Consider the following 27,686-nt stretch of genomic DNA (forward strand, 5'->3'; position numbering starts at 1 on the left):
ATGAAAATTTTGTCATTTAAATAAAGTAATATAGTTAAAACCCTTTATAGACTATACAATTTATACAAATGATGGATACTATACTTTACCCCAATATTTAGTTTTTTGACCCAAATTAACAAAAAACTTAAGAAAGAAAATGTATGAATATATATTTCATTTAAAAAGACATTATATATATTATTCATACAAATCACACAAAAAAGACATATAAATTTAGATTAAATCTTTACTCAAATGAATATAAAACTATTACTTGCATGTACATAGAAGTTCATATGAAAAGTGACCACACACTCCCTGGGAGCAACAACAATGTAGTAAGAACACCACAGCTCTATGAGTCAATGGTAGTATTTTTTTCTGTATTACAGACGGAGAAACTGAGGCGTAGAGAGGTTCAGGAACTTGCCCAAATTTGTACTAACAAGGGGAATAACTTATATATAAACAAAGATGGTCTGACTCCAGAACTCATGCTTTTAACCTCTCTTTGGTGAATTATCATGTGAGGTACTGGGTTTGGGGTACCCTGCTTTAATAGAGTGACAGACAAGCTTTTTATTCAGAAAGGGCTGTGTGGATGAAGAGGTGTTTGGATTCTAATGTTTCTGAGCAGATGAACAAAATATAAAAGGGCAAGGGGAGATTTAATGTGGGCATGGTAGGTGTCTTCAGAGGTGTCTGGAGCCAGAGAGCATTATTAGCCAATGGCTGGGGGGGGCGGGGGAGGGGGCAGAGGTTCTCAAGAGTCAGATTTCAGCTTGGTACAGAGTAGAACTTGGAAAGAACCAGAGGCTACCACTGTGAAATGAACTTTTTCAAGATAATACCTTTTTACCGAAGTGCTCAACAGAAATGGAGGAAGACGCAGCTCTAAGGACCGTGTGTCTGCTCCTCATATTTCTCGGGTCCCTCCTCGGGCTCCTTCCTGGCTCCTCTTCTCTGCAGGTCTGCTAGACACAGGCATGCCCTGCAGTTCTTCCCTTGGCTCCCACCTTACTGGTCCACACATTCTCTCTAGATTACTTTAATTAATTTAGTGACTTCAAATGCAATTTGACTCTCAAAACTAAGTCTCCTGAATCTATCTGTAGAACTGGAGACTTATATAGCAAACTTTCTACTTTTCCTGTATGTCTAATAGGTGTTTCAAACTGAATATTGCCTAAGCTGAAGTCTTAATTTCCCCCCAAATCTTGCTTCTTCTCTATCTTTCCTGTCATTAGACCACCCAGTGCTCTAATGTTCAAACACACTTTTAGGCCTTATAGTTGTCTTCTCTCTTTCCTTAAGCCCCACACCCAACACATTACCAACTCCTGTTTACCTCCAAAACATAATCCAAGTAAACCTACTGGCCCTCATCTTAATGGCTACCAATCTGTTCTCTCCTGAGCTAGGTGGGCTCCTGCTTTCACTCTCATCGTTCAACAATCCATTTTCTGTTCAATAACCAGTGTGTTCTTTTAAAAATACAAATTAGATGATACCATGCTCAAAATCCTTCAGTAGCTTCCCATTACACTTAGAATAAACATCCAAACACTTAACCTTAGTTTATTTTATTTAAAAAAAATTTTTTTTTTTTAATATATCTTTATTGATTTCAGAGAGAAGAAAGGAGAGGGAGAGAGAGAGAGAGAAACATCAATGATGAGCGAGTCATTGATCGAGCCCGCAACCCGGGCATGTGCCCTGACCGGGAATCGAACCCCGATCGCCTGGATCCTAGGTCGATGCTCAACCGCTGAGCCACGCCCGGCCGGGCCACTTAACCTTAGTTTATAAAGTGAGACCTGATCACCGCTGCCTTCCTCTTAGACATCACCATTCTTCATTCTCTTGTGGAAAGACTTTTCTTAGCATTTAGATCTCAGCTAGAATGTCACCAGCTCAGAGAACCCCTCTTTGAATAGTCATCCCAGAGTAGCCACCCAAACATACTACCCTATTTTAATTAACTACACGCACTCTGCATTAATAATTTCCTTACTTTTAAAATTTTACTTATATATGGATGGGTATATGTATTTCTTCCTTCATTAAAATGTAAGCTTCGTGAGAACAGGAACATTGTCTACTTTCTATGCAGCTATATCTTCAGCACGCAAAACAATGTCTGACCTAGAGAAGAAATGTAATAAAAATTTATGTTGCATTATGATTTTATCGTTGTCATGATATCTGACCTTGCTAGATGCTTGTGTTTTGTTACAGTGCCTTCTTTAGTGTATAAAGCAATGCATGTTAAAACAGCTATCAAAACAACAAAAATAATTTCTATGTTATATATTTTAGAAGTGGGAAGACTTATGTTAATTTTAACTATTGTAAATTAAACTAGATTTTAATTGAGTTACCAAATTAATTGTTTCTGGTTAATCAGACAGGGCAAAGTGGAAATGAATATTTGGAATTGAAGCACTTTGCTTCTTAATCATAGCAGCCAAGTCAGTGTTTTTAAGGTAGATGAAAAAATCAATGACATTTGAGTAGCTTAGGGCAGGTGCCAGGAACAAACAAATTGCGTGAGAGCAACTACAAAAATCAATGGAACTTAGGAGATGAAAAATGTTAGACCATTGAATCCAAAACTTTAGTCACTGGTATTTTCCCCTGAGATTATTTTGCTAAGCAAGAAGACTAGCTGTTTGCCAACAAAGGTCAAAATTAAATTTAAAACATTCTCTCTCTCTTTATCTCCCTCTCTGAAGAAACTTGGTAATGAAACAACTTTTCTAAAAATTACGCCTAGGGCCCTAGCCAGTTTTGCTCAGGGGTTAGAGCATCGGCCTGTGGATTGAAGGGTCCCAGGTTTGATTCCAGCCAAGGGCATGTACCTCAGTTGCAGGCTCGATCTCTGGCCCTGGTCCAGGCACTTGCAGGAAGCAACCAATCGATGTGTCTCTCTCACATCCATGTTTCTCTCTCTCTCTGTTGTCTCTATCTCTCTATCTATCTCTATCTCTATCTCTATCTCTATCTCTATCTCTCTCTCTCTCTCTCTCTCTCTCTATCTCTATCTCTATCTCTATCTCTATCTCTATCTCTATCTCTATCTCTATCTCTCTAATCTCTCTTTCTGTCTCCCCCCTCCCTCCCTCCTTTCCACTCTCTAAAAAAATCAATGGAAAAAATATCCTCAGGCGGGGATTAACAAAAACAAAAAAATAAAAAAGCTGTATTAAATGTTCACGAGAAAAGTCTTTCCATACATTCTTATTCTCCTGCCCTCACAATCCTGATAGATTAGTCCATGTGTATTCTTCCCATGACTTTTTTATGTGAGTAAAGGCAAATACAAACATATGTTCTTAGTATCATTTCTTTCTTACTTAAAATATAGAACAGTAATGAGTATTTCTAAACTAAACTATCCTTTCTTTTTATATTATATCCTCTTGTAGAGAGAGAAAGTGTGTGTGTATATATGTGTGTGTGTATATATATATTTAACCAATTATATATATTTATAATTTATATAATTGATTAAATAAACTAGGAAACCTCTGCATAATGGAGTATTATACAACTATAAAAATAAAAACAAGCTATGCCTACTAGAGAAGAAAATATATTTTTTATATATTAAAGCTCATTCACATATATTTTCCTATATATTAAAGCTCATTCATATGTATGTGTGTGTGTATATATATATACAGAGTGGGACAAAAGTAGGTTTACAGTTGTTTGTACGGAAAATGATACAATAATTAATAAATAATAATACAACAATAAGCTCTGTTTCATGTACTCACAACTGTAAACCTACTTTTCCCCCACCCTGTATATAATATAAAACACCTGATGTGACGGTAATGGATTTTCAGCGATGGACACTTCAGTTGTTCCAAATCTTGCCTTGCAAACAATGCTGTTTTAATGCAAATAAGCTTACAAATAAACCATTTCTTATGTGTAAGGGTGTGATAAGTGTTGCCAAAGTGCCTGCTATAAGAATTTTGCTTTGGATGCTGAACACACAATACATATACAGATGATGTATTATAGAATTGTACACTTGAAACCTTTATAATTTTATTAGCCAATGTCACCCTGATAAGTTCAATAAATTTTTTTTAAAAAAAGAATTTTCCTACCAATGTATGAGAGTTCTGTTTTCCTTACCAACAGAATATGTTGTCAAACTTACGTAATTCTGCAAGAGCATATATTTCCACAAATAAATATCACACTGTATTTGCAATTTCAACACCACATTTTAAGAATTACATCAAGCACAACTGACTGTAAGTCAACGAAGTAGAAGAATGCCAAGAAAAATAGGTGTACCATAAGGCGAAGGAGAGATTTCTTTATAAAAGAAGCTCAGCATGTCAAAAACAGCTGTGCAATTAAGTCCTAAGCTGCCTTCTTTCTGCTCTAATGACTTTTTTCTCTCAGTTATACTTTCTAATTTTAAAATTCAACTACATGGAAAATTATCAAACTAACTCTAGTGTAATTTTACGTGGTTATGAAAAAATTAGTAAGGCCATTTTACTCAGCATCCCATGTTATTTTGATACTATAGATTTAACTACTGTACACTTTGTTTCAAGGTTAAACCTAGGTCCTTTCTACTTTATTTTTAAAAAACACAAAGGATTTATTAGTTAATTAAGATAAAGGGTTAAATGGGCTATTTTACTTACCATCAATTTTCTGTTCCATTGATAATGACTTATTAGACCTTTCTCCTTAGGGTGACAGATTTTCCCATAATAAATATTATATAGCTATGACTTTTCTCTCTTCATATCTCATAACAAGACATAAAGTCCAAAACTTTTCTTTTGGTGTTTTCTTTCCTGCTACCATAGACTTCACTTTGAACCTTTGGCATTTACTGTTCCTTGAGCAGCTGACCGTTCATTTTCTAGTTGAGAAATAATAAATGTTATGAAATGGCATGTAATATTGGACACAAAATACAAGGTCAAGGGCCCAGTAATTGATTGAGAAAGGTTAGCAAGTGAGCTCAGTTCTCTCCAAATAAGAACTCTTAACTTTGCCACAGATATTGTCTAGGATGTGAATGTGACACTGATTGAATCCATTTTCTTCTTTTGAGAGCAGAGGATTGGGTAAGGAGTGATTTTCTTTGGCTATGACCTATTTGAGTGCCTTGCACAAAGTGGATTCTTACCAAAAATCATTGGCTAAGTAAAAGTTAGATGCCACTCACCAGCACTCGAGAATTAGCAGTGAACTTCTTTTAAAAGCTCAGCTGTTTATAGGCTCCTCCCAAGGGGTCATTAAAAGGTTTTTTCCAAAACAGGTTGTATTTATATTAGTTTTCTTTGACCGCTGTAAAAATTACCACAAACCTGATGGTTTAAAAACAACAGAAATTTACTCTTTGAAATTTGTTTTCAGTTCTGGAGGTTAGAAGTTTGAAATCAAGGTGTTGGTAGGGCCAGACTCCCTCAGAGGCTCTAGGAAGCAACTCTCCTGACTTGTGACTGTGTCATTACAATTTTTGTCTCCATTTCCACTTGGCCCCCTCCCTCTGTGTGCATCCAATCTCCCCATCTCTCTGTTATAAGGGCTCTTGTGACTGGGTTTAAGGCCCACCTAGATAATTCAGGTTAACTCTCTGTCGGGATCCTTAATTTAATCACATCTGCAGAGAACTTCTATAGGTTCCGGGGATTAGGACTTGCTATCTCTGGGTGGCCATCATTCAGAGTACTATACTACATTGAGACATTTTCTAGAACTGCCTTTCACAGTCTTTACTGCGAGGAAGAAGCCTAATCTTGAGATGACAAAATGCCCCATCCAACCCTGCCTTCTATCACTTTTGTTTAAAAATATATTTGTATGCTTTTATTAGTATCAACACATAATACCTAAATTTATGATTGATGCATAAACAAATAAGTGAATGAACCAATAAAGCGCATGGTAGCTTTCTATTACATAAAGAATATACTGGCTTGCCCGGCTGGCGTGGCTCAGCGGTTGACCTCAACCTGTGATCCAGGAGATCGTGGTTCAATTCTCGGTCAAGGCACATGCCTGGGCTCGATCCCCAGTGGGGCTGTGCAGGAAGCAGCTGATCAATGACTCTTATCATTGGTGCTTCTATTTCTCTCTCTCCCTCTCCCTTCCTCTTTCTGAAATCAATAAAGATATATATATATATTTTTAAAAAAGAATATACTGGCTTAGGAAGTGGAGCTTGGGTCAAATTGTATCTCTGTGCTTTACCAGCTGCAGCTACTCAATTTATTTAAGCTTCAACACTCCTTCTGTAAACTGGATAGTTATGATTGTCCCTCCACATAGGGTTTTTCAGAAGATTAAAATGTACAGCATAGTCCTGGCATATGGTGAGTCTCAGTAGAAGCTGGCTGTGATGTTCCAAGATAGAAAAGGGGGATTTTACGCAGAAGGGAAGAACACGGAGTAGAAATTTGCAGGGGATGGGTTTTGTATCAACCTTTGAATTTTTTCTCCCTGTTACAATCTTTCAAAAATGGCATGGGATGCCTTAAGAAAGGTAATAAGAGAAGGTTTGAGCAAGTTCCGAACGCCTTTGGTATTGCAGGGGGATTCATATGCTGGATAAGCCTGAGAAAGGTAACTTCTCAGGTCTCTGCAAATGTTGAGTGTGATTATAGAATTTTGGTTATAGAATAATGTCTTCCTTTTCCCATGTTTCCAATCTGCTTTCTCCTCCACAATCAAGGAATTTCTCCATTTTCCAATGTAGAAGTGACTTAAATGTAGCGAGAATGGCAATGGTTATGTTCCCAGGGAAATTGGGTGCAGAAGGACTCTATCCGGAAGAATCTCATGTACTTCTGTCCAGAGGGGAGAGTTCACAGGGGGTAAGCGTCCTAGTGTCTGAAAAGAAAGGGTTAAAAGCAGTTAAATGATTTCATCCAAACACTGCATGTGTTTTTCTCCATCACAATTAATGGCATCCTGTTAGCTTCCTAGGATCTGAATATATGTAATAATATTATGCAAATGTTGTTTTAAAATTAAACAACCTAGAATGACAAATGCTTCTCAAGTGCAAAGTCCGCAGTTTATAATAAAAAACAGCAAAATGAAACATCTCTATAGAGAATTTATTTATACTTGTTCAGTAATCATAAAACAGCTTCTTGCTATTGTTTGTCATTGTTAATTTAAATTAACAGTTGGACAATATTATGTGTATTACTTGCTTTTGTGTGTTTTATTAGCTGAAGAAAAACAGTACATTCTACAGTTTGCACAGCTTTATAAATATCATGCTATTTTCTCTAAAAGAGGATTTATAGCAATGCTTAAGTTAGGTTCCCCAAACAGTTTGCACATCAGAATTATTTGGGTAAATTCTAAAATTATACCAATTTGCAAGTTTCCTCTTCTCGTGTCTTTCTGGCAGCTTCCCAGGTATTAGAGTAAACAACTTCAGAGGCTAAGAAGAAACCTGGTAAAAACTTCAAACTGTTTTAAATATTAGTAATTGATTAGAAATAGGAACATAAATTGGGTTAATAATTAAAGATTAAATCCTTCAAGCAGCTTGCATTCATTTATTCCTTTATTTTTTTGTTCCAACAAATATGTGTTACGAATTTATAATGCCAGGCTCTTTGCTAGGCTCTTTCCCTGAGCTTTATTTTTCTTGTCTATAAAATGAGAAATGAGACAATTTTCCTCAGTGGTTAGAACATCGGCCCACAGACTGAAGGGTCTCGGGTTCGATTCTGATCAACGGCACATACGTCAGTTGCAGGCTCGATCCTAGACCCCAGTCAGGGCACGTGTAGGAGGTAACCAATCTCTCTCTCTCTCTGTCTCTCTCTTTCTCTCTCTCTCTCTCTTCCACTCTCTCTGAAAAGCAATGGAAAAAATATCTTTGAGTGTGGAGGAAAAAAAAAGAGAAATACCTATGTCACAGAGTCATTGAGTGAATTAATGATATAAATAGACTACCCATTTGTTTAACAAAGTAATAGTCAAAAATGTTAGCAGTCATCATTATTAAGATCATTATGCTCTGCTATATATTAATATCATTGTTAATTAGAGATTTATTTGTTTTGATTAGTCTAGCTTTGCAAACATGATAGTAAAAATTGACTTCAACATTTCTAATTAGTTTATCTCCCCATTTACTCAACCAGATGGTAATACTAGCAGGTATATGTAAAACTTTTACTAGAAAAATCTCTTCGTTTGGGGATTAGCAAAATGTGGGCCCAAAATGTCTTTGAGCCTTCTGGAATATAAGAAAGATTTTTTTGGTCAGTATTAAAAGAGCTAAAAATACTCTGTATCAGGCATTTTTCTACAAACTACTTGGGCATTAGTTCACAGTCATGAAGTAGGTTCTATCTTTATCCCAATTTAAGGATGAAGCCTGAGGGATAGAGAGCGTGAGTATCTTGCCTGAAGTCATTTCACTGGTGGGCGTAGAGTGAGAATCTGAGCCCAGGCAGCTCAACTCCAGAAGAGATTTACTCAACCCAAACTCATCCTCATCAGTAGATTACTATACGTCCAGAGCACTTGCGGATACAACTTTATAACTTTCCTAAGCATATTTATTCTGTTTTATTTTCATAACGGGGGCTTATCTGTAATTTGTTTTTCAATTTTCTGACTTTATTGAGTGATTTTAAAATGCAGTAATGCAAGGACATGATTCGACTTTCTCACTATTATATTCTCTGTGCGTAGATCAGGGCCTGGCCCATGGTAGGTGTTGTTTAACAAATATTTGTTGAATAAATTAATGAGATTCTTTGCTACAAAGAAAAAAAAATTGAACTGACTCATATAACTAATAAAAACTGTTGAATAATATTTATTTCACCTTGATCTCATTTTCAAACCTCAACCTGTTTGCATTATAAATATACATATATTTTAATGTATATTTTTATACAAGCTAAGACTTTGCCTAGTTCCAGGTGATGCTCATAATCACTGTTCATGCTGGAAGAAAAGTCCCATCATTGTGCTGATGACACTGTCAAAGCTACTGCCCATGAATACGTTTTTCCAATCCAAATTTCAGAGTATGATCACCAAGCTTATTTCCAACATCATCTAGCCTTACCCCCAAATCCTGTGGTTTTGGCCCAGTGATCTGATACTAACTAAAGATGAGCTTCTTTTCTAGTAGTAATTTCAGCTGGAAAAGAAAAATACTAGTGTGATTCTGAATTATGTTTCTTTTGCCAGCTCTTAGTTGTCAAACTATAAAAAATTGTGTTTAACATAGTATCCCATTTTGAAACTTTAAAGATTCTTTATAAAAGGAATAGTCCCTAGAAGGGATAAAAATAAGTGTATAATTTCATTCTGAATATGCTGATTAATTATTGACATGTCATTATTGCCATATCACAAAGTTTACATCTCTTTTTATTCCTGAGCTGCTTCATTCTGATCATCCAAAATGTTCTGTGAGGCATATTGAAAACGTCATGGGGTCATCTGTTCTTAGAAAACTCAGAGTACTTGCACCCTGATTATTTGTCACTCAAGATCCCAGCAAGAAATTGATGGCTCCACCTCAAAAGGGGTAATTGGAGGGTGTGTGGCAAAATGTTGCAAAGGTTAATAGAAACTAACAGATAGTGAAAACACCCTGGGGCTAAAACCAGGGAGGAACCCATTACCACTCTCAGCTCTCCCGGAACCTTAGGAAGCCTGCAGGTATTCGGACTAAGGCAGCTGGCTGCCCAGGCCAGGAGGGCCAGATTGCTGCCTCACATGGAGAAAGACAAGTCAATAAATATCTTGTCTTCTGACCTCCTGCTATGACCTGTCAACCCCAACCTATAGCCAGAGGTCAAGAGGGACTGGTTTTTGCAATTTGTAGAGTAGTCTATGGTCTCCTGAAGTACAGAATACAGTGATGGGTGGAGAGAGGATCTGGAGGGGCAAATAGAGAATACCCAGCATGGCCACTAACAGAAAATTAAAGAATATCACTCAGTTTTGGCTCATGTGCATGGGCCTCATGATGCTTGAATCTTCTCCATTTCTAACAAGAAGCGCAACCTCCCTTTTAGATATACCGAAGAGTTGAAGTCATTTTTTATTCTTCATTCCTAGTGTTTAAGCTATGATCAGGTTCATATTTCTTAAAAATATATCTCTAATGCAAATGTATGCAATTTCTATTGCCAGCATCTCTGTGTAGGTCTGATTTTGCCATCTTATGTCAATTAATTGCTTCATGGTAACAAACTTCCAAGAAGCAGGTCCCCTTAAATCTCCATCTGCTTTGCTCAAGGGCCTACTCTGGTTCTCAGTTGTTACTGATATGAAATGCAACATCCTCTGCCTAGGGTTAGACTTTCCGCAGCATGTCTTCATTATCACCAGTAATCTTTGCTTCCTGATTATTTCTCCCTATGAATATTCTTATTCTAATGTGCTCTGAATATTTTTTCTAATTACTACTTTGCTGATGCCATTTTTTCCATTTTGGAAGATTACCCCTAATTTACTAAATGTTAAAAGCTACCTATCTTTTTTAGCCCTGGCCAGTAGTTCAATTGGTTGGGGAAATCATCTCGATACACCAAGGTTACTGGTTTGATCTCCAGTCAGGGCACACACAAGAAGCAACCAATGAATGCATAAATAAGTGGAACAACAAATCGATGTTCCTCTCTCTCTCTCCCCCCCCTTCCCCTCTGTCTCTCAAATCAATTAAAAAAGCTTTTTTTAAACCTCTCTTTAGAAACCATTTTCTTTATGTTATCTTTCTTAACTAATCAGAGGGCTCTAATGACACTTTCTTCTTAAACTTTTATTATATTTGTTTTTCTACATACTTCAGCACTTATTTGTTCCATAGTTATATATTGCGTTATTCTTATATTGAGAGTAGAGAGATTATTTTTTTGTACGCACTTCACATCATCTGAAATAATTTTAGAAATAATGTTTGACATATGGTTATCAATGTAAGAAACATTCAAACCTGTAAATAATTTTTGTGAGTTTATTTGAGCCAAACTATCAACAATTGCCATGAAGCAAAATCTCAATGCATTGAGATAATGCTCCAGAGAATGGCAGTTTTCACCTTATTTTATGCATTACAATCAAAAGAGAAGATGGAAGTGAGTTACATGAAATCCGCTGGTGATAGATTAGGGAGGTGGGAGAAAACAAAGCAGGAAAACCTCTGGGATTGAATGAAAAGTAAAGTGATAGACACATACATCTTTTACCTATTTGGGTACAGGATAGTTAACAGCCAACAATTAACATGATAACAATTACAATAAGAGGATTTATGGTCTATTCCCTGGTTCATTGGTTGATCCCTGAGGGGTCTGGAAAAAGGGGAGTTACCCTGACACCCCAAAGGATTGTTATTATAGATGCAAAAGATAATAAGCTTAGTTAAGGTAAAGATTGACTTCTGTCAGGGAACATTTTAGCCTAGAACATGACTACCTGCCATAAACTGCTTTTAGTTAAAAAGTTTTAATTTCAGACCATCCTTTGTGGTTACTTTAGGTCTCTGAGTTTGCAAGGCCGCCCCACAGGCCTCCCCTGAGTTTGTCAAGTTAGCATGTGGCCCCTTTTCATCCACATGGTAGTGTCTCAATAAAGTACTTTTAAATCGGTTTGGACGTTTGAATTATACTTGCTTATTAGTTGTTTATTTGTTTGGTTCGCTAATTTAGAGCAACTGGGGAAGAATTAACCAAACACATACAACAGTGCGTACTTTTTGACTACTAACTTCTCTCTTAGGTATTTGTCTTAAAGAGTAAGTTAAGGAGCTCAAAGTTTTAGCTTCATGGATGTTCATGAAAATGCGCTTTATAATAACACAAAAAAACTATGAATACTTTACAACAATAGAGTATATAAATGTGTATATAGTCAATCAAATACTATACTATTCAACTTTTTAAAATTATGTAGATAATTAAATTAGCATACCAAAACTAATAAAAATGTTCATTTTTAAGTTCATAATAAGTGTATTTTGAATGTTTTTGTAAAAATTACTCTATTTGTAAATGTACACATATTCATCAATAGACAAAAATATGGAAAGGTGTTTACAGTATGAATATTTGTTATCTATGGCACTGGGTAAATTTTAATTTTTTTGTTTATCTGTATTTTGTGACAATATAAACATTGCAAAATATTTTGAAAATAATTATCACAATTAGGACCCTTAGTTATAGACTTTAATTACATGATTTCTATACAAGGTGATCAAGTTAGCTGTTTCAGTTAAGTTACTTTATTTTACTTACTGAATGACAATAAATTAACCATAGTAAATGTTAATTACAGTATATTTTATCCTAATCATTGTCTACTGATATTTAAACTATTACTTTTATATCATGATTTCTTTGGAAAACTGTCAAAATAGAAAATCTCTATAATATAAAATTTGAAAATTTAACTAAAAATGTCAACCAGAAACAGCTAAAAAAATGTGCCAAAAAACAAAAAAAGAATAGCATTACTTTGTTTTCTAATTACCAAGTAAAGTAGTTCAGGATTTCATGGAGGAGAATGACTTTATGCAGGAAAATTGTTTATTCAGGAGAATGGCTTGAATTCACTTTCTAAAACACATATACAGTTTAATATCCTAAGCAGAGCCTAAGAGCATAAAATTAAACAAGAACCATATGTACACACACACATATGTATTCACGAACTTGCATGCATAAATGAATATTGTATCTACCCGGAAGGTTAGATGCTATGTTCTAAAACTAAGCTAGATCACAAATTTAATTACTTCACAAAATCATTCAAGTAAGTAAAATAAACTCATAATTTAAACAACTGATTCATATCACTTTTTATAGAAATCATATAGGTATCAAACCTATATATAAAAGAAAGGTCTTAATTATGATAATATTCTCAAAGTATTTAGTGATTTTAAAAAATTTTTGAAAAATACCAATAAGCAAAACAGGTTGCATAGGCCAGAAGACACTAAGTATGGTGAGAAAACGTAAAATTTACTTCCTGGAGGAGGCAAACAAAAGCAGAACCTCCAGCAATCACCTTGCAAGCATGGAGGGAGAGAGACACTTCCAACTGACAGTTCCTTGGCCTTTAGTTAGGGTGTGCTATGCTTTATCACTCTAAGCTCAGAGAGAGGGACAGAGTTCCTAACTCTAATTTTCTGTGCCAAGCCAGGTAGAATGAAAGTTGAGTAAAATATTACTGAGGCAAATATTGCTTCAAGCTGGGAAAGGGGACAATAAAATACAGTGGACTCCCGGCTAGCAAGGCTCAGTGGTTGAGCATCGACCTGTGATCCATGAGATCGAGGTTCGATTCCCAGTCAAGGCAAATACCTGGGCTTTGGGCTTGATCCCCAGCAGGGAGAGTGCAGGAGGCAGCCCATCAATGACTCACATCATTGATGTTTCTATCCCTCTCCCGCTCTGAAGTGAATAAAGACATATTTAAAAAAATAAAATAATAAAATACAGTGGACAAGAAAGAGCATATGCTTTTAAATCCAGCTTGGTTTTGAATACTGGCTTTGCTACTCTTTCACTTCATAGTACACTTTTTTTGTGTTTAACTTCTGCCAGGCAAAATGCTAAGCATTGGTGATAAATTAAGGAGCAAGACACATGTCCTTGGGCCCTTATAGTTTGATGGTAAAGATAGACATGATATAAAATAACCCAGAAGAGAAGAAAGTAGGCCTCAGGTAGATGAGAGTATGATAGAAAGGCAGTTGATCATAGAAAACCATAGAGAACATCAAAGCAGGAGGGAAAAAATTAGCTTAGAGATGTGCATGAAACCAGACCACCCAGAGTTTTATCCTAGGACAAATGAAAGTCATTGAAGATTTTTAAGGAGGAAAATTGCAAGATCAGATTGCTAAGTGAAATAAGTCAGTCAGGGAAAGGCAAATACCGTATGATTTCACTTATATGTAGAATCTAATGAACAAAATAAACAAACAAAATAGAAACAGACTCATAGATACAGAGAACAGACCAACAGCTGTCAGAGGGGAGGGATAGGGGGGCTGGGTGAAAAAGGTGAGGAATTAAGCAAAAAAAAACCCCACACATCATGGACAACAGTATAGCGATTACCAAAGGGAGAGGGGGGTGGGAGGTAGGAGAGGCTAAAGAGGAGAGAAGTAGTGATGGAAGGAGACTTGACTTGGGGTGTTGAACACACAGGGTAATATACAGATGATTTATTATAGAATCATACCCCTAAACCTACATAATTTTATTAACCAATGTCACCCCAATAAATTAAAAAAAGAGATCACTCTGACTGCATTAAGAAAGATAAATGGATTGAACGGTGTTCGAGTACTATGGGGAATTCAGTGAACTGGCGTTTGAAATGTTCCAGGCAAGAGACAATAGAAGCTTGAACTAGGGAGTGGTGTTAGAGCTATAGTAGAGATAAGGATTCCTACAGAACCTGTTTTTGCAGCTGTTTGGACGAAAGGACCAGCCACTGACTTATGGAATACATAAACAGGACCAGAATTACTTGCATTGTAATTTGACTAACTTTAGTTTAAGATGCTTTTGAGATATCTGTGGAAATTTCAAATAAATTTGAAATTGAATAAGACCTTGAATATAAAGGTCTTAAGCTCAGAGAGCTCTGGGTTAGAAATAGTAATCTAGTATTTATTGGCTTATAGTTGGTTATTAAAGTCATAGGCATGGATGATATAGCTTGGAGAAAGAAAATATAAAGAAGGAATTATTGGATAAATCTTTAAACCTTCTGATATTTAAAGGCCAGTTAGAACCAGCAAAAGAAACAGCCATTAGAAAAGTAAGAGATAAACCTGGAGAAAACCAAGAAGCCATGGAAAGAAGGTGCTTTGAGAAAGAATGTTCAATAGTGCTAAAAGCTCCTGAGAAGTCAAGTTCATTGAGGATTGAAAATTGTCAAGCATTAAGCTTGTGAGAGTCATGTAATTGGAATTATGGGTGCACAAACTAGAGTACAATGGATACATATAAGGAAATAGGTTCAATGTAGATAACTCTGCTAAGCAAGGGTGGGGGAGATGATAGCTGCAGGGGAAACTGGAGTCTAAATTTTTTTTATAGGATAAATTTTTAAATGTGTCTCAGTACCATGAGAATGACCCACTAAAGAAAGAGAAATCTAAGAGAAAAGGGAAAGGATAATTAAGAGAAAGCTATGGTAACATTGACTAAGTTATTTAATGTCTCTGTCATGGTTTTCACATCTGTAAATGGGGAAAATATACCTACGTCATAAGATTATTCTAACAATTAAATAATACGATGTTGATAGAATGCTTAAGAAAAATTTTAGCACACAGACGCATTTAATAAATTGGTGCTTAAAATGGATCCAGAATCTAACACAGTGTCTAATATACATTAGATGGTCAACAAATATTTGTTAAATGTTGAATGAATATGATTTTGTTACATGATTTTTGATTAGTTGGGAATATAAATGAGTCTGGTGCGTGGTACGATACACTGGGTTATAGATGCACCTTGAATGGTCACTGATGATGGTTATGATGATGATAATATTCAGTATTTGCCATCTGATGATGTTGATGTTTTGGGCATTTGTGTTCACAGGGTACTATTTTTCTGCCTGGAAATAAAGTCCTTGAACATCACTGCAATGAAGAGAGCCCAGGGAAATTCCTTTTTGAAGTAGTTCCAGGTAAGATAATTTTCTGGTTTGAATACATTATTGCTGTTCCATTCTGGGAAAGGTGAAAACAGGTCGGACAGCCTTTATTCTTCTAGAGTCGTGGCTGAGAACATTAATTTGAGGAGGCAAGTATCAACTTTGGTTCATATTTGCACAGAATGATTCCAGGTTTGTACACTGGTATGAATGAACGCACACACACGTGCACATACACAATAACCATAACTCATGGTTTTTGGATATCCATTTGTCCACTGACTCCAGAGTGACCAGAAGTCATGACACAACATCCCTAAGAGACTATTGGAGACAAAGTTGATTTTACAGTGCTCTTGTAAATGAAAATTTGGCAAGGTATTACAGGTAGAATGCATTGTCCAACTGATTTACTGCCATAATTTCCTCAATAAATTACACTGTAAAGAAGCCTTTGCTATAAAAATGAAAGAAAAGAAAAAAAATCTTCAACAACTGACAGAATGTTGCAGTTCTGTACCTCAACTTTGTTCCCAGCCAACCACTTCCACATGTTTGGCTTGTGGAGTTGAGGATGTCTCTGCCAAGTTATCAGAGCCTGCAGTTAAATTTCTTTAACATCTGTTCAGTTTTTTCTAGTCATCTTCATTCATCCGTCTCAGAGTACCTGATCTCCACTTAAAACTTTAACTCACCCAGCAACGATTTCTTCAAGGCCATGATCTACTTTTTTTGATGAGTTCTTTAGCCCTTCCTTAATCCTTGATGTAAGAAAAAAAGAGTTAAGGATGTTCTTTTTGTAGCACTGGCTCTGACTGACCCAGTTGATGTGATATTGACATTGATTTAATCACAGTCCAGGGTGAGTTTGAATTTATTTGGGTAACTAATATGTAATCCATATCAATCACACTGGCACAAAAGCGGTCAACCAAACATTTTTTCCCAGATTTATAAATGCTGGGAATCTAAAATGTGTAAGCATATATTTTTTTCCCCCTCAATGAAAACAGCTGTAGCACTGAGTTCATCTGGCTCACAACGGAATCCATGACTAAATGTTAATTAATGCAGCTGAAGTGCAGAAAGGTTAGTCAGATGCATTGTGTTATTTGTTTGCCCCCAAGGCGAACATATTGCAAGAAACCTGAATCTTGTTTGCCCTATTTAAAATCTTTTTTATACTTACTTCTTAGTGGAATACTCTATAGGGAACCAAATTCCAGATGTTGCAAAGTCTTTGAAGTATCACTAGAGGAAATTTCTTTCCCTATTTATTCTCAAACTTTAGTGTCTGTTGGCTTTTAAATGAGCCTGATATTAAACTGACAGCTTTGACTCTTTATCTCCAATAATACTAAAGGTCTACTAACTGTGTAGAGATTTCATCTTTCAGTGAAGATGTTCTGATATAATATAAATGGATATTGTCAAGACTTCTAGAGACAGCTGTGTCTTCAAGCTCAGGAAGTCACGAAACCTCCCCTTCAAGACTGCTGTTCTAGGGCATGTGCTGCACATGCAGTGCACATGAAATAATGGCTTTTGATGAGCAAAACTTAAGAAGCTCAAGACTCTATGATGTGGAATCTGAAGGTTGTTCTTTCAAAACAAATGAGCCCATAACTCATTTGAAAAGATACTTCCTGAATCATTAGTACAATATGTGTAGCTTCTAAATTAGGTTTTATAATTCGGAAGTGACAAGAGAATTGTGTCAAATGCTTCTTTGAAGGGGGATTTGGAAAATCATTATGGCCATAGTGAGAATTTGGTATCTACGCCATCAGTCTTGGTCATTGGGGGTTTATTGGTGTGCCCTTGACCTCAGGATGGAATTTCAGGCAAATGCTTCTGTATTTGTATGACAATGTGGACATCTGTATCACATGATTTTAATCAGTTTTTGCAAAATCAGGATCGTTCAGTCATAGCATGACACTTGATTTACTTTCGCAAATAGGAATGACAAGGTGATATTTTCTAAGTTTTCCAATTGTGAAATGATTTGACATGGGGAAGCTGCAAAGTGCAAGAGTGTTTTCACTTATCAGAAAGTATAGGAGACAGGAAAGATTGTGAAAATGTGGTCAGGGCCTTGCACAGAATCCTCTTCGTGCCTACCTGAAGGCGTATTGTCATAACACATACTCTGCATTGCTTTCTCTGTGAAATTCTCTTGATCACCACTTCTGAAAACCCATGCTGCAAGTGATGCTTACAGATCCAACACTATTCCATCTTCATGGACAAGTACCTCAAGCCCAACTCCCCAAGGTATAGCCATGAATAGGATTACATACCTTAATCCCACCTGCCTGTAATGATACCTAACAAAACTGGCAGTAGCCTCCAGGAAGCTCTTATACAAATATTCTTATGCTGTGTACGTACACATTTGTGTGTGTGTGTGTATACAGAGGGGAGGAGAGAGAGAGTATCACGTGTGCTATATATCTTTATAGTTTCCACATCTTTGTTTTGTTTTTGCTTTAGCCTGAAATACTTTATGATATTAAGTATTAATCGTGTGCAAATAAGAAAAAAGAGTTTTCAATAGCAGTAGGTATCTTACTGCAACTCTATGCGGCAGGCTATATTATTTATTACTTTGTGCATTATATTTCTATATAGGCTTTAAGCTTTTGTAAAAACCTACCTGAAAAAATCTACCATAATTTAGGATTAATTTTTTATAGACTTGCTATGTCATAAGATGAATTATCTTTTTGAATAATGCCATGATTTAAAGAATTCCACTCCAGTTTTTTCCTATTTTTTACTTGTTATTCAAAAAGGAGGTGTTCGCCAAATTGGCAAATTTGAAGACTTCGCTGTCTGACATGCCAAATTTTAGACTGGAGCACATTTTATGGCCAAGTGCTAAGCTTTTGGGAAATGTGGTTAAGGAAAGAATGTTGGCAGACCTCTAATGTATAGTGCTCAAATAAAGAAAATGGCCTGTTTGCTTTTCTCAAAATGTGTTCTGCAGAAGTTTTTCGTGATGTTTAAAAAAATTAACAGAGTAATTAATGAAATGGTGATGCCTTAACTTTCTCAGAAGGATAATCTGTTAGAGGGAGAAAAAGCAATAGTGATTCAGAGGCAGACAGAGAGGCAGAGAGATGAGGGGGTGTGTGCTCCACGGAGTCCGGGACCACATACTTCTCCCTCATTGCCGCATCCCTGGCACCTGGCACAGTCTAACGCAGAGTGCAGAATACATGTTTATTGAGTGTATGCATCTGCCAGGTTTATGGAGGAACCTCAATCACACGGATGGGGTTTGGTTTTTTGTTTCGTCGGCTGTCGCTACCCCAGCCTGGCGGCGGTGACCTCCCACTTCCTGCTCTGTAGGACCTTCCCATCCCCGGCGCAGCCCAGACCCCTGTGGCTCTCCTGGCTGAAGCGGTGGGAAACTTCTCACGTTCCCTTTCCCACCTCTCGGCCTTCCTCTCTGATGATACCCAGAGAAGGATGGAAGAAGGTGATCTTCCTACCCAGAAGCTTCTGCAGGGCTCCAGCCCCTCAACACCGCCTGCTTATTTCATGTCTCCCCAAATGCTGACTCTCTCGTGGAGCGCATTTGTGGATTTTCGACATCCCTACAATTGCAAATGCACCTCACGTGGTAGGATTCTCTACCTTGGGCATGATCTTGTTGGATGGGAGGCCAACAAAAGAGCTCAAAGGCCAGCAGCTTTCTTTGTGCCCAGTCAGCTACCAGGAATCTCATGTCCCTGCCAAGTAAGAGTGGTGCAGGCTGTTTCGCTGCTGCGGCCTCCCTCCACCCGCCGCCTTGCCCCTGTCTCCATGGAGTGTGAGCTTGTGACCCAGCAGGTTTGGTGGCTGGCCAACCTTCGCGTGAGTCTTCAACGTGGAGAAGTGGTGGGTAACCGTTCATCAAAATCTACAAGCAGCTCTCTCGTGCCTTTACGATTTGTTCTGATGGTTGAGAGAAGTTCTTTTCCTCCCCCTCAAAAAAAAAAACAGTGTTTATCTTGAAAAGTATTGTCTGCAAGAGGCACTTCCTCTTTTGTAGTCTTCCTCTTGTGATAGGGACAGGGAAACGGGCTTTGGCCTTTTTCTCTGGAATGTGTTCTCTGTAAACCCTGTAGGGAAGTGGCTTGGCCCACTTTCCATTGTTCTTTTCCATTTAGAATGTGAGTTTTTAGGACTTTTTCATTTATATTGAGATCTTGGTAATTCCAGGATAATGGAAAGACAATTTTTAATCTGTAGCTATCCATAATCTTAGCCTGGGTTTGGGGAAACACATCCTGATGGAGAGTTGTGATCAGATGTGCATTGGGGAGTGTCCTTGAGGAAGTGAGGAAGGCAGGATGGGCAGAAGGAGAAGCGGTCCCATAACACCACTGCAACTGAGGTCTCGGCTGATGCTATGGGGAGCCCTGGAGCTGGGGTGCCCCTCAGGGTTGCTCTAAAGTGACGGACCAGACCTGTTTCCTGGCATCAGCTTGTCTGGCCATTGATCGGAAAGAGGGGAGACAGATAAACTGGGGCGAAGTAGTTTCCTGTTGCAAGGGAGACCAGTTCCCGTGAGGGCCTCTGTGAGCCATCAGCAGTCAATATAGCAGCCTCTGGGTTTTAGACAGAGCATTAAATATCCATTACAGCATCTATAACTTCATCTGTAGCTAGTTTTCTGTATCCCAGGCAAGTCCTGGCTCTTTACATGTATCACTTTACTTAACCCTTGCCACAACTCTATGAGGTAGCCTATGTTATTATTTCCATTCCCAGATAAAGAAAATGAGGCACAGAGAAGTAATTTGATCAAGGTATGTGTGTACACATGCATCACTGATTTACCTTTACCAAGGTAAAGCTCCCAGAAATTAAAATATAGTTATATATATATTCTGACTTAAAAATATGAGATATTAGAATTTGGAGCATAGTTTGTGAAATATGAACATGTGAACTTTTTTTTATGACCTGAAATGGATATACTCGTATCTCTTAACTCATCTATTAAGAATGAGAGTTTCGGCACTTGAAGCGAGAATAGGCATTTTCATTTATTTGCAGTTATTTGTATGTTTATGCCTATCATTAAAATAGTCACTGGATAAAGATGCCCGCTTGTAGTACTTTTGAATGTATGTTTTAAAGCCACAGCTATACTGTCATGAAAAAGTGGGGGAAGAAACACACTTGTCTGCAGTGCCCTTACTTACATGGGAATAATTTTGCAGAAGGAGGAACCTACACCTGTCATTTTCCCTACAGGAAACTGAGGCACTAGGGTTCACTCCTCTTCACTGCAGAACTCACGTTGCAGAACTTGCCTCTGCTTCTGCAGCGACTTGCTGCGCGCACCGGCCGAGTGACCCCCGTCTCCCCGCCGCCCCACCGACCTGCACGGGTGTTGCCCCAGCAGAGACCCATCAGGAGTTTCAAAAGCGGTGTCCAATACTCCAGACTCTCAAAACCCCTCCTGGGCCCCGCGCCCCAAATCAGTACGAACTAGAACTTGGAGGATTACCCCTCCCCCCTCCCCCCAAGGCGAGAAAAGAGGAGCACAAAAGAAAATGGGGTGAGGGGTGAATTATTAGCTACAGAAGCAAAGAAAAAGAAAGAAGTTTTGAAGGGTAATCTAACGTGATTTTCGTTTGCCTGGAAATGAAATTAAGCCCTTCACAGAAAGCGAAGGTGTCATTTTCCCCACCATTACCCATGACTATGCTAATTATTTTCAATAACCTCAGACAATTGCATATTATTTCTGTAAATTTCAATGAAATTCTTTTTTCATTCTATTTATTTTCCAGAAGAATTTTTAGGAGCTAAATGAAAAGTTAGGGAACTAGGGTGCTTAGACAATCCAATATGTACATTGTGGATCTTTTGAAAAATGCACATACTTAGAAAATTTCAAACACTCTTAGGGACTTCAGGGGTTTCCTGACACCCAATTTTGGACTCAAGGTTAAGAACTGTAGTTCAGATTTGGGGACCAAGACTTTATTAATATTCTATTTATCTTTATCTATCTAGCTATCTATCCCTTTCTCTATATTTGGTATTTATCTTTATTTCCTATACATGTATTTATTTCATCTACCTACATACACGTCTAACACGACTAATTTTTTTCTATGATTTGTAATTTCATGCTATATTATTAATCAGTTTTTATTTTATCTCACAGATTCAGTTGTGTTTTTCTCCTGGTCCTATGATTGTAATTCTACAGGCCTATTTCATGCCTCTACAAAAGAACTCTTGGGATAGAATATTTTATGGGTCTGGAGACTGTCAAATTTTAATTTCCCAAAACTTGAACCTACTTAGATGGTCAGTGCAGCTGCACTATATAATAGGCCACCTGAGAAATAGATAGTTCTGAGAGCTAGTGATAGGTGTCTCTGGAAAAGAAAGCTTAGCCAATTTTTGAGTTTTTAAGATAATTATGTGACATCAGAAATAAAATTTATCATCCATGTCTGCATCTACAACTTCTTCTAGGATGAACACATAAAGTCATTGTATATATTCATTTGCTGTCATTTAAAAATGTAAACCAGTATTTGGTGTCTATTTTATATGAAAATGTGGGGGTATTTTAATAGTATTTTAGCATAAAAGTTAGTCATTTTCTTGGTCATTAGTTAAATATGCTGCTAAGGCATTTACTTTTATAACACTCTATCTTATCTTTCTCTTTTATGTTAGTAAGTTAAAATGCTTGCAATTATATTTTTTATCCAAAGGCAGCTATGACATCTCTTTTTTTGCCTGCCTAAGTCTGTAGACTGCCCTGAAGCTTGTGTTTTCTAAAGTGTCTTTTTCTTTTTTGCTTAGTTAATATGTGAAAATTATTTAGAGAATGTGAGTAGGAGTTGTTTATGGCATGAAACATAACTCTATATACACAAGTAGTTCTGAACATGAGTTAAACAAATGCATTGAAAATCAGCATGTTTTAGCTACTGTGTATTCTTTCATATAAAAAAATATGGGATTTTTGCTTCAAAATTCCCTTGCTTCTTAAAATGCCTTAAAATATACATTTAAAAGACGCTATTAAAATGGTTAAAGGGCATTTTTAAGTGTTTGTAATCTCTTGAAATTCTGTCTGATGTCTCATCTACCAGAAGGCATTCAGGGCATTTATAAACTGATTACAAGATGATCTTATGATCACTCTTACGAGAAATCTCTTACAGAGTTTGTAGACATGGGGATCTGTTCACGTTTAGTTTATCATTCATTCTACCTGCTAGATCAGGGGTCAGCAAACATTTTCTGGAAAAAAAACAGAGAGTAAATGTTTTAGGCTTTACAGGCCATAAAGTCTCTGTTACAATTATTCAACTTTGCTGTTGTAACATAAACAAATGCGTATGTATTCTGTGTTCCAATAAAACTTTATTAATGGACACTGAAATTAGGATTTTATATAGTTTTCAAATCTAAAGAAATATTCTTCTTTTGACTTTTTTTCTAATAACTTAAAAATGTAAAAAATAGACGGGGCTAGATTTAGCCCATGGGCCATAGCTTGTCAACCCCTGTAGCAAGATAAAAAAAAAAAAGCAAACCTATGAAAAGGAGTCTGCAGATACTAATATAAATCACTAATCCTCACTGGTGCCACCAGAGCCAGAATTAGAGCTCTGAGACAGCCTGTCTCCCCAGGCCATGGCATTACCCACTGGCTGCCTCAAAATCAGGATTCGGGAGCTGTCTGCCAACATTTTTATTTAGAAGCTCCATCGTTGAATACTACCTCTTTTTTTCCCCATCATGATGAACCTAAAAAGTTTAGTGACCAAACTGAAATTCTCTGTTTAAGCCCTGTCTTAGCTCATATAGAACTCTAGTTTTTGACCAGAGCTAAAATCTGTTATGTGGCTTTTTGAGAAACAAATACCATTAATATGATATTGGGTGTACCTAGCATGAGAAATATTTTCCATAGTTTGTCCAGTCCACACAAGTTCATGGAGATATTCATAAGTATTCTGAGAAGGAAGCATCTTTTGCAATATCAAATAAGCTTGTAGTATCTTCTAAACTCTTTTTTTTAAATATATCTTTATTGATTTCAGAGAGAGGAAAGGAGAGGAAGAGAGAGAGATAGAAACATCAATGATGAGAGAGTCATTGATTGGCTGCCTCTTGCACACACTCGACTAGAGATTGAGCCCGCACCCCGGGGAATGTGCCCTCACCGGGAATCGAACCATGATCTCCCGGGTCCTAGGTCAATACCAACTGCTAAGCCATGTCTGGCAGGACTAAACTCTCCTTTTTACAATGTACATATCTTAAAGATCTAAATATCTTACAGAAAATGACAATTCTGTATTTACTGGTAAAACTAACAAATTTATTTTCTCAGACGGGTAGTTTATTTATCCTACCATTCATTTTTTACCATCTCTCTACCCCTCACCTAGCAGTTCTGTAACATCAGTATGAAAACCACTCCCTTAATATCTGTACGTAGTGTTTACTGAAATTGTGTCAGGTCCTGTACTAATGCATGTCAGGCTTGATCTACAGTGGCTCCTTTGACTATACTGGGATAGATACTGTTCTCCTCATTGGTAAATAGTGGTACAAACTAACATTTCTAAGAAATGCCGAAACCAAGATTCACACCCGTCTGAGCCCACAGAACTACTACATGCTACAGCTTTCTTATACCTGTAAGAATATGGATAGGCTTATTGTCCAGATCCAACAGAGGCCGATAATCCACAAGTTAAGAGAAATAAGGACACATGAAGAAATGAGGTGAAAGGTTTAAATGTTAGTGTCCTCTGCATTTCCTTCCACTCTCCTTGAGACTCACATTTTAAAATTTGTTTGTATTCTCTCTTTCCCACTAAATTTAAAGCTCTTAAACAGAAACAATGCCTTCCATCCCTAGTATCCAGCAGAGGGACTGTCCTATAGTATATGTTCAATGAATGCTTGTTGAATTAATGAGTAACCTGGCCTCAGTTTATCATCTGTGTAATGATTGTATTGCATTAGCCAAAACCAAAAGAGCCTTGCATCCTGAATGATTTCACTTGATTGCAGCTCTTTCTCTCAATGCCTTAGAAGACGAGAGACTAGAGAATTTCATTAATCCACAGACTACACTCCTTAAAAAGTAGCCTGCATTTCCCCATCCTTCATTAATACTAAAACCGATAGTGTCTTTTAGTACTTTGCTGACAGAAGCTGTTTATTAGCAGGTTCTGTGCTGTAAATGTGATCCCCTTCCCATTGTTTTTTGTGGCATAGTTTTAATTATGTATAAAAGGCTGTTTGTGTTCACCTATCTTTTTCATGCAATAATTGGGAAGGGCTTTGCAATCCATTCAAGCTAAGAAAATAGACAATAAAGTGCTAAACAAATGTCATCTGCTGTAATTATGAAAAGAGAGTTTCTCCAGGCGTATTTTCCATGTGGGAAGGCTCCTTTGAGCTGGATCTTAGCTAGGGAAAGAGTGTGTTTGAATGAGTCAATAGCCAGTGGAGAGAACAACCAATTCTAACAATAATAGGTTAGAAATGATAGGGGAATGAGAAAGAGAAATCATACTTCACAGGAAAAAGAACACACCAGAAGAGGGAAGGTGAGTGTGCAGAGAACACACGGAGCATGAGGGGTGGGAAGGAAGAAAGCCTGTAGCAAGGGGCAAACTGGCGTATCGCTGAGTCCTGTGCCAACTCTCAGGGAACCAGGAAAGCCTTTTTCATTTTTCTTTTCTAATAGAAAATTGAGCTGAAAAAATTAAAACCTCAAAGACCATCTGCAACCCAATAATGTGTCCTTGGGGCTCTTGAACTTCCTGGCTTAAATAAAATCAAAATAAATGAACAAACAGAACAAAAACAGACTCGTAGAAACAAGGAACAAACTGGTGATGGCTAGAGGGGAAGGAGGTGGAGGGTCGGGTGGGAAAATGAAGGGGAATACAGTCAATAGTAGTGTGATAACCTTGCACTGTGACAGATGGATGCTTGACTTAGTGTGGCAAGAACATCATAAGATATATAAATGTCGGATCACTGTGTTGTACATGTGAAACTAATAAAATATTGTATGCCAACTATAATAACATTTTTAAATCTAGTAGCAAAAAGGTAAGATGAGCTGTGGGTCAGATTAATATGATGTTCTAACAAAGTTAAAAGAGAAACCATTGCATCATTTTTATTATCTCTTCTATAATAAAATATTAGAGGGCAGAATAATAAAAAAGAATGTTCTCTTTGTCTGTTAGTCTGTGGGTTCATCTGTCCTGTCCATTTTTCAAACGCTGCCTTTCTTGAAAACCGTCCATCTTCACAGTCCCATTATATCAGGCCTAGAAAGGCCCAAATGAAAGGCCCAGGAGGTCCTGGATCCTGCAGAAATGTATGGTCCAACCTGAAATCTGCACCTTAAATAAGAAAGCTGGCAGCATAAGGTAAAGCTACCTAGGATTTATAAAAGCCCAATCATTCCAGGTGCCTTGCTAAATGCTTTGCTAAATGCAAAGTGATTTGCTATAGCTGTATGAGAGTAGAGCCGAAACTGTCCTGTTTCGCAGTGATATAGGAGAGATGCCTAAGGGAGTAAGGCTGAGAGTTGATGGCAAGAAAGGAACACCACGGGGGCCGCCCTGGAGGCCAGGTAAGGAAGGGGAGAGAGGCCCGAGACTTCTCTGTTCCACGGGACTAGATCAGATCTCAGCGGTGCTGCTGGGGCTAGCTGCTGGACTCTCTAAACCGCAGTTTCCTCTTAGCAAATATGAAGTAAGACTACTGCCCTCTTCAGGTTGTGTTGAGGATGTAAAGAGACGAGTATGAAGAGCGCTTAGGAATCTGCCTGGCCTGGAGTAAATCTTCCTGAAAAGTAGCAGCATTTTGGAACAGTGGTTTAAATAGCGCCTTGTATAAATAAGCGCTGGATGCTGAACTGTCTTAGATGGGATTATAAACACAGCAAATTTTAGGAAGCAGAAGGTCAAGGTGGACTAAAATAATCAAGGAAGTCTTCCCAGCATCGGGGAGTCTGCAGCTAGAATTGAAAGAAACCACAGAATTTTCATTAGCTGACTATGGCGTCGAGAATTGCAGGCTGAGCAAATATTGGCAAAGGCACGAAGGAAGTTCAGAGGCTAGAAAGGGGTACTAATGGAGTAAGATGGGGTGTACAAGGCACATGCTGTGATTCATGTGTGTGTGTTGCTGACCCAGGGCGTCCTGAAGAGGTGGCCATTGGGCTATTCCTCTTACAGAGGCAACTCGGAGGGGCCCTGAGTCCTAGGGAACTTGGCAGCATTTAGACTGGAGCTGCCCTCACGCTGGCAATCAGTAAATTTTGTGAAAACATACAGCTAAATACTAATCAATGTTTATCTTTCAAACATCAGAGTAATAAATTTACATTCAAACTTCTATATTATGTTCAAATTGCATCAAACCAGCTATGGGTCTAATAGGCCTCACCAACTTTAGAGGACAGTCACCAGACTAGTATCGTGGAGTGGCACGGGTTTAAGGATCCTTTAGCCCCATACAGAAGGTTTTCCCCTGAACTCCTACTTGACCAGCACTATTTAAAAAATAACATTTTGTGTGTCTGTGACAAGAAAGAGGAGTGGGTAGAAAGAGTGTTTATTAGTTTGCTAGGGGTGTGCAACCAAGAACCAAAGATTGGGTGGCTTCAACAACAGAAATGTATTTGCTCACAGTCTGGAAGCTAGAAGTCCAAGATCAAGGTGTCAGCAAGGTTGGTTTTTCTGAGGTCTCTTTCCTTTCCTTGTAGATGGCCACCGTACCCCTGTGTTTTCACATGGTCTCCCTCTGTGCCCATTTGTGTCCTGATTTCTCCTTTCTGTAAGGACACTAGTCAGATTGGATTAGTACTTACCCTAATGACCTCATTTTAACTCAATTAAAATTAAATGGGGTCTCTAAAGACCCTGTCTCTAAATGGAGTCAGGATCTGAGGTACAAGGGATTAGGATTTCAATATATGTATTTTGGGGAAACACAACTCAGCCCATAGCAAAGTATAA

At 37.6% G+C, this 27,686-nt stretch overlaps 1 protein-coding gene across 3 annotated transcripts in view; it reads left to right on the top strand.

The window, feature by feature from the left end:
• ARHGAP24 (Rho GTPase activating protein 24) overlaps window positions 1–27,686 on the top strand; it is a 625,501-nt gene that overhangs the window by 381,173 nt on the left and 216,642 nt on the right. For 2 of the 3 annotated variants that reach the window (XM_081130578.1, XM_081130577.1), the window contains exon 3: window positions 15,597–15,684. In XM_081130578.1, the coding sequence (XP_080986704.1) occupies window positions 15,597–15,684 (88 nt within the window). Of the gene's footprint in view, window positions 1–15,596; window positions 15,685–19,497; window positions 19,540–27,686 lie in introns of those variants that run through there. The other variant, XM_081130581.1, reaches the window with a different exon arrangement.

Source organism: Miniopterus schreibersii, assembly GCF_964146895.1.
Source record: "Miniopterus schreibersii genome assembly, chromosome: 1".
Classification (NCBI taxonomy): domain Eukaryota; kingdom Metazoa; phylum Chordata; class Mammalia; order Chiroptera; family Miniopteridae; genus Miniopterus; species Miniopterus schreibersii.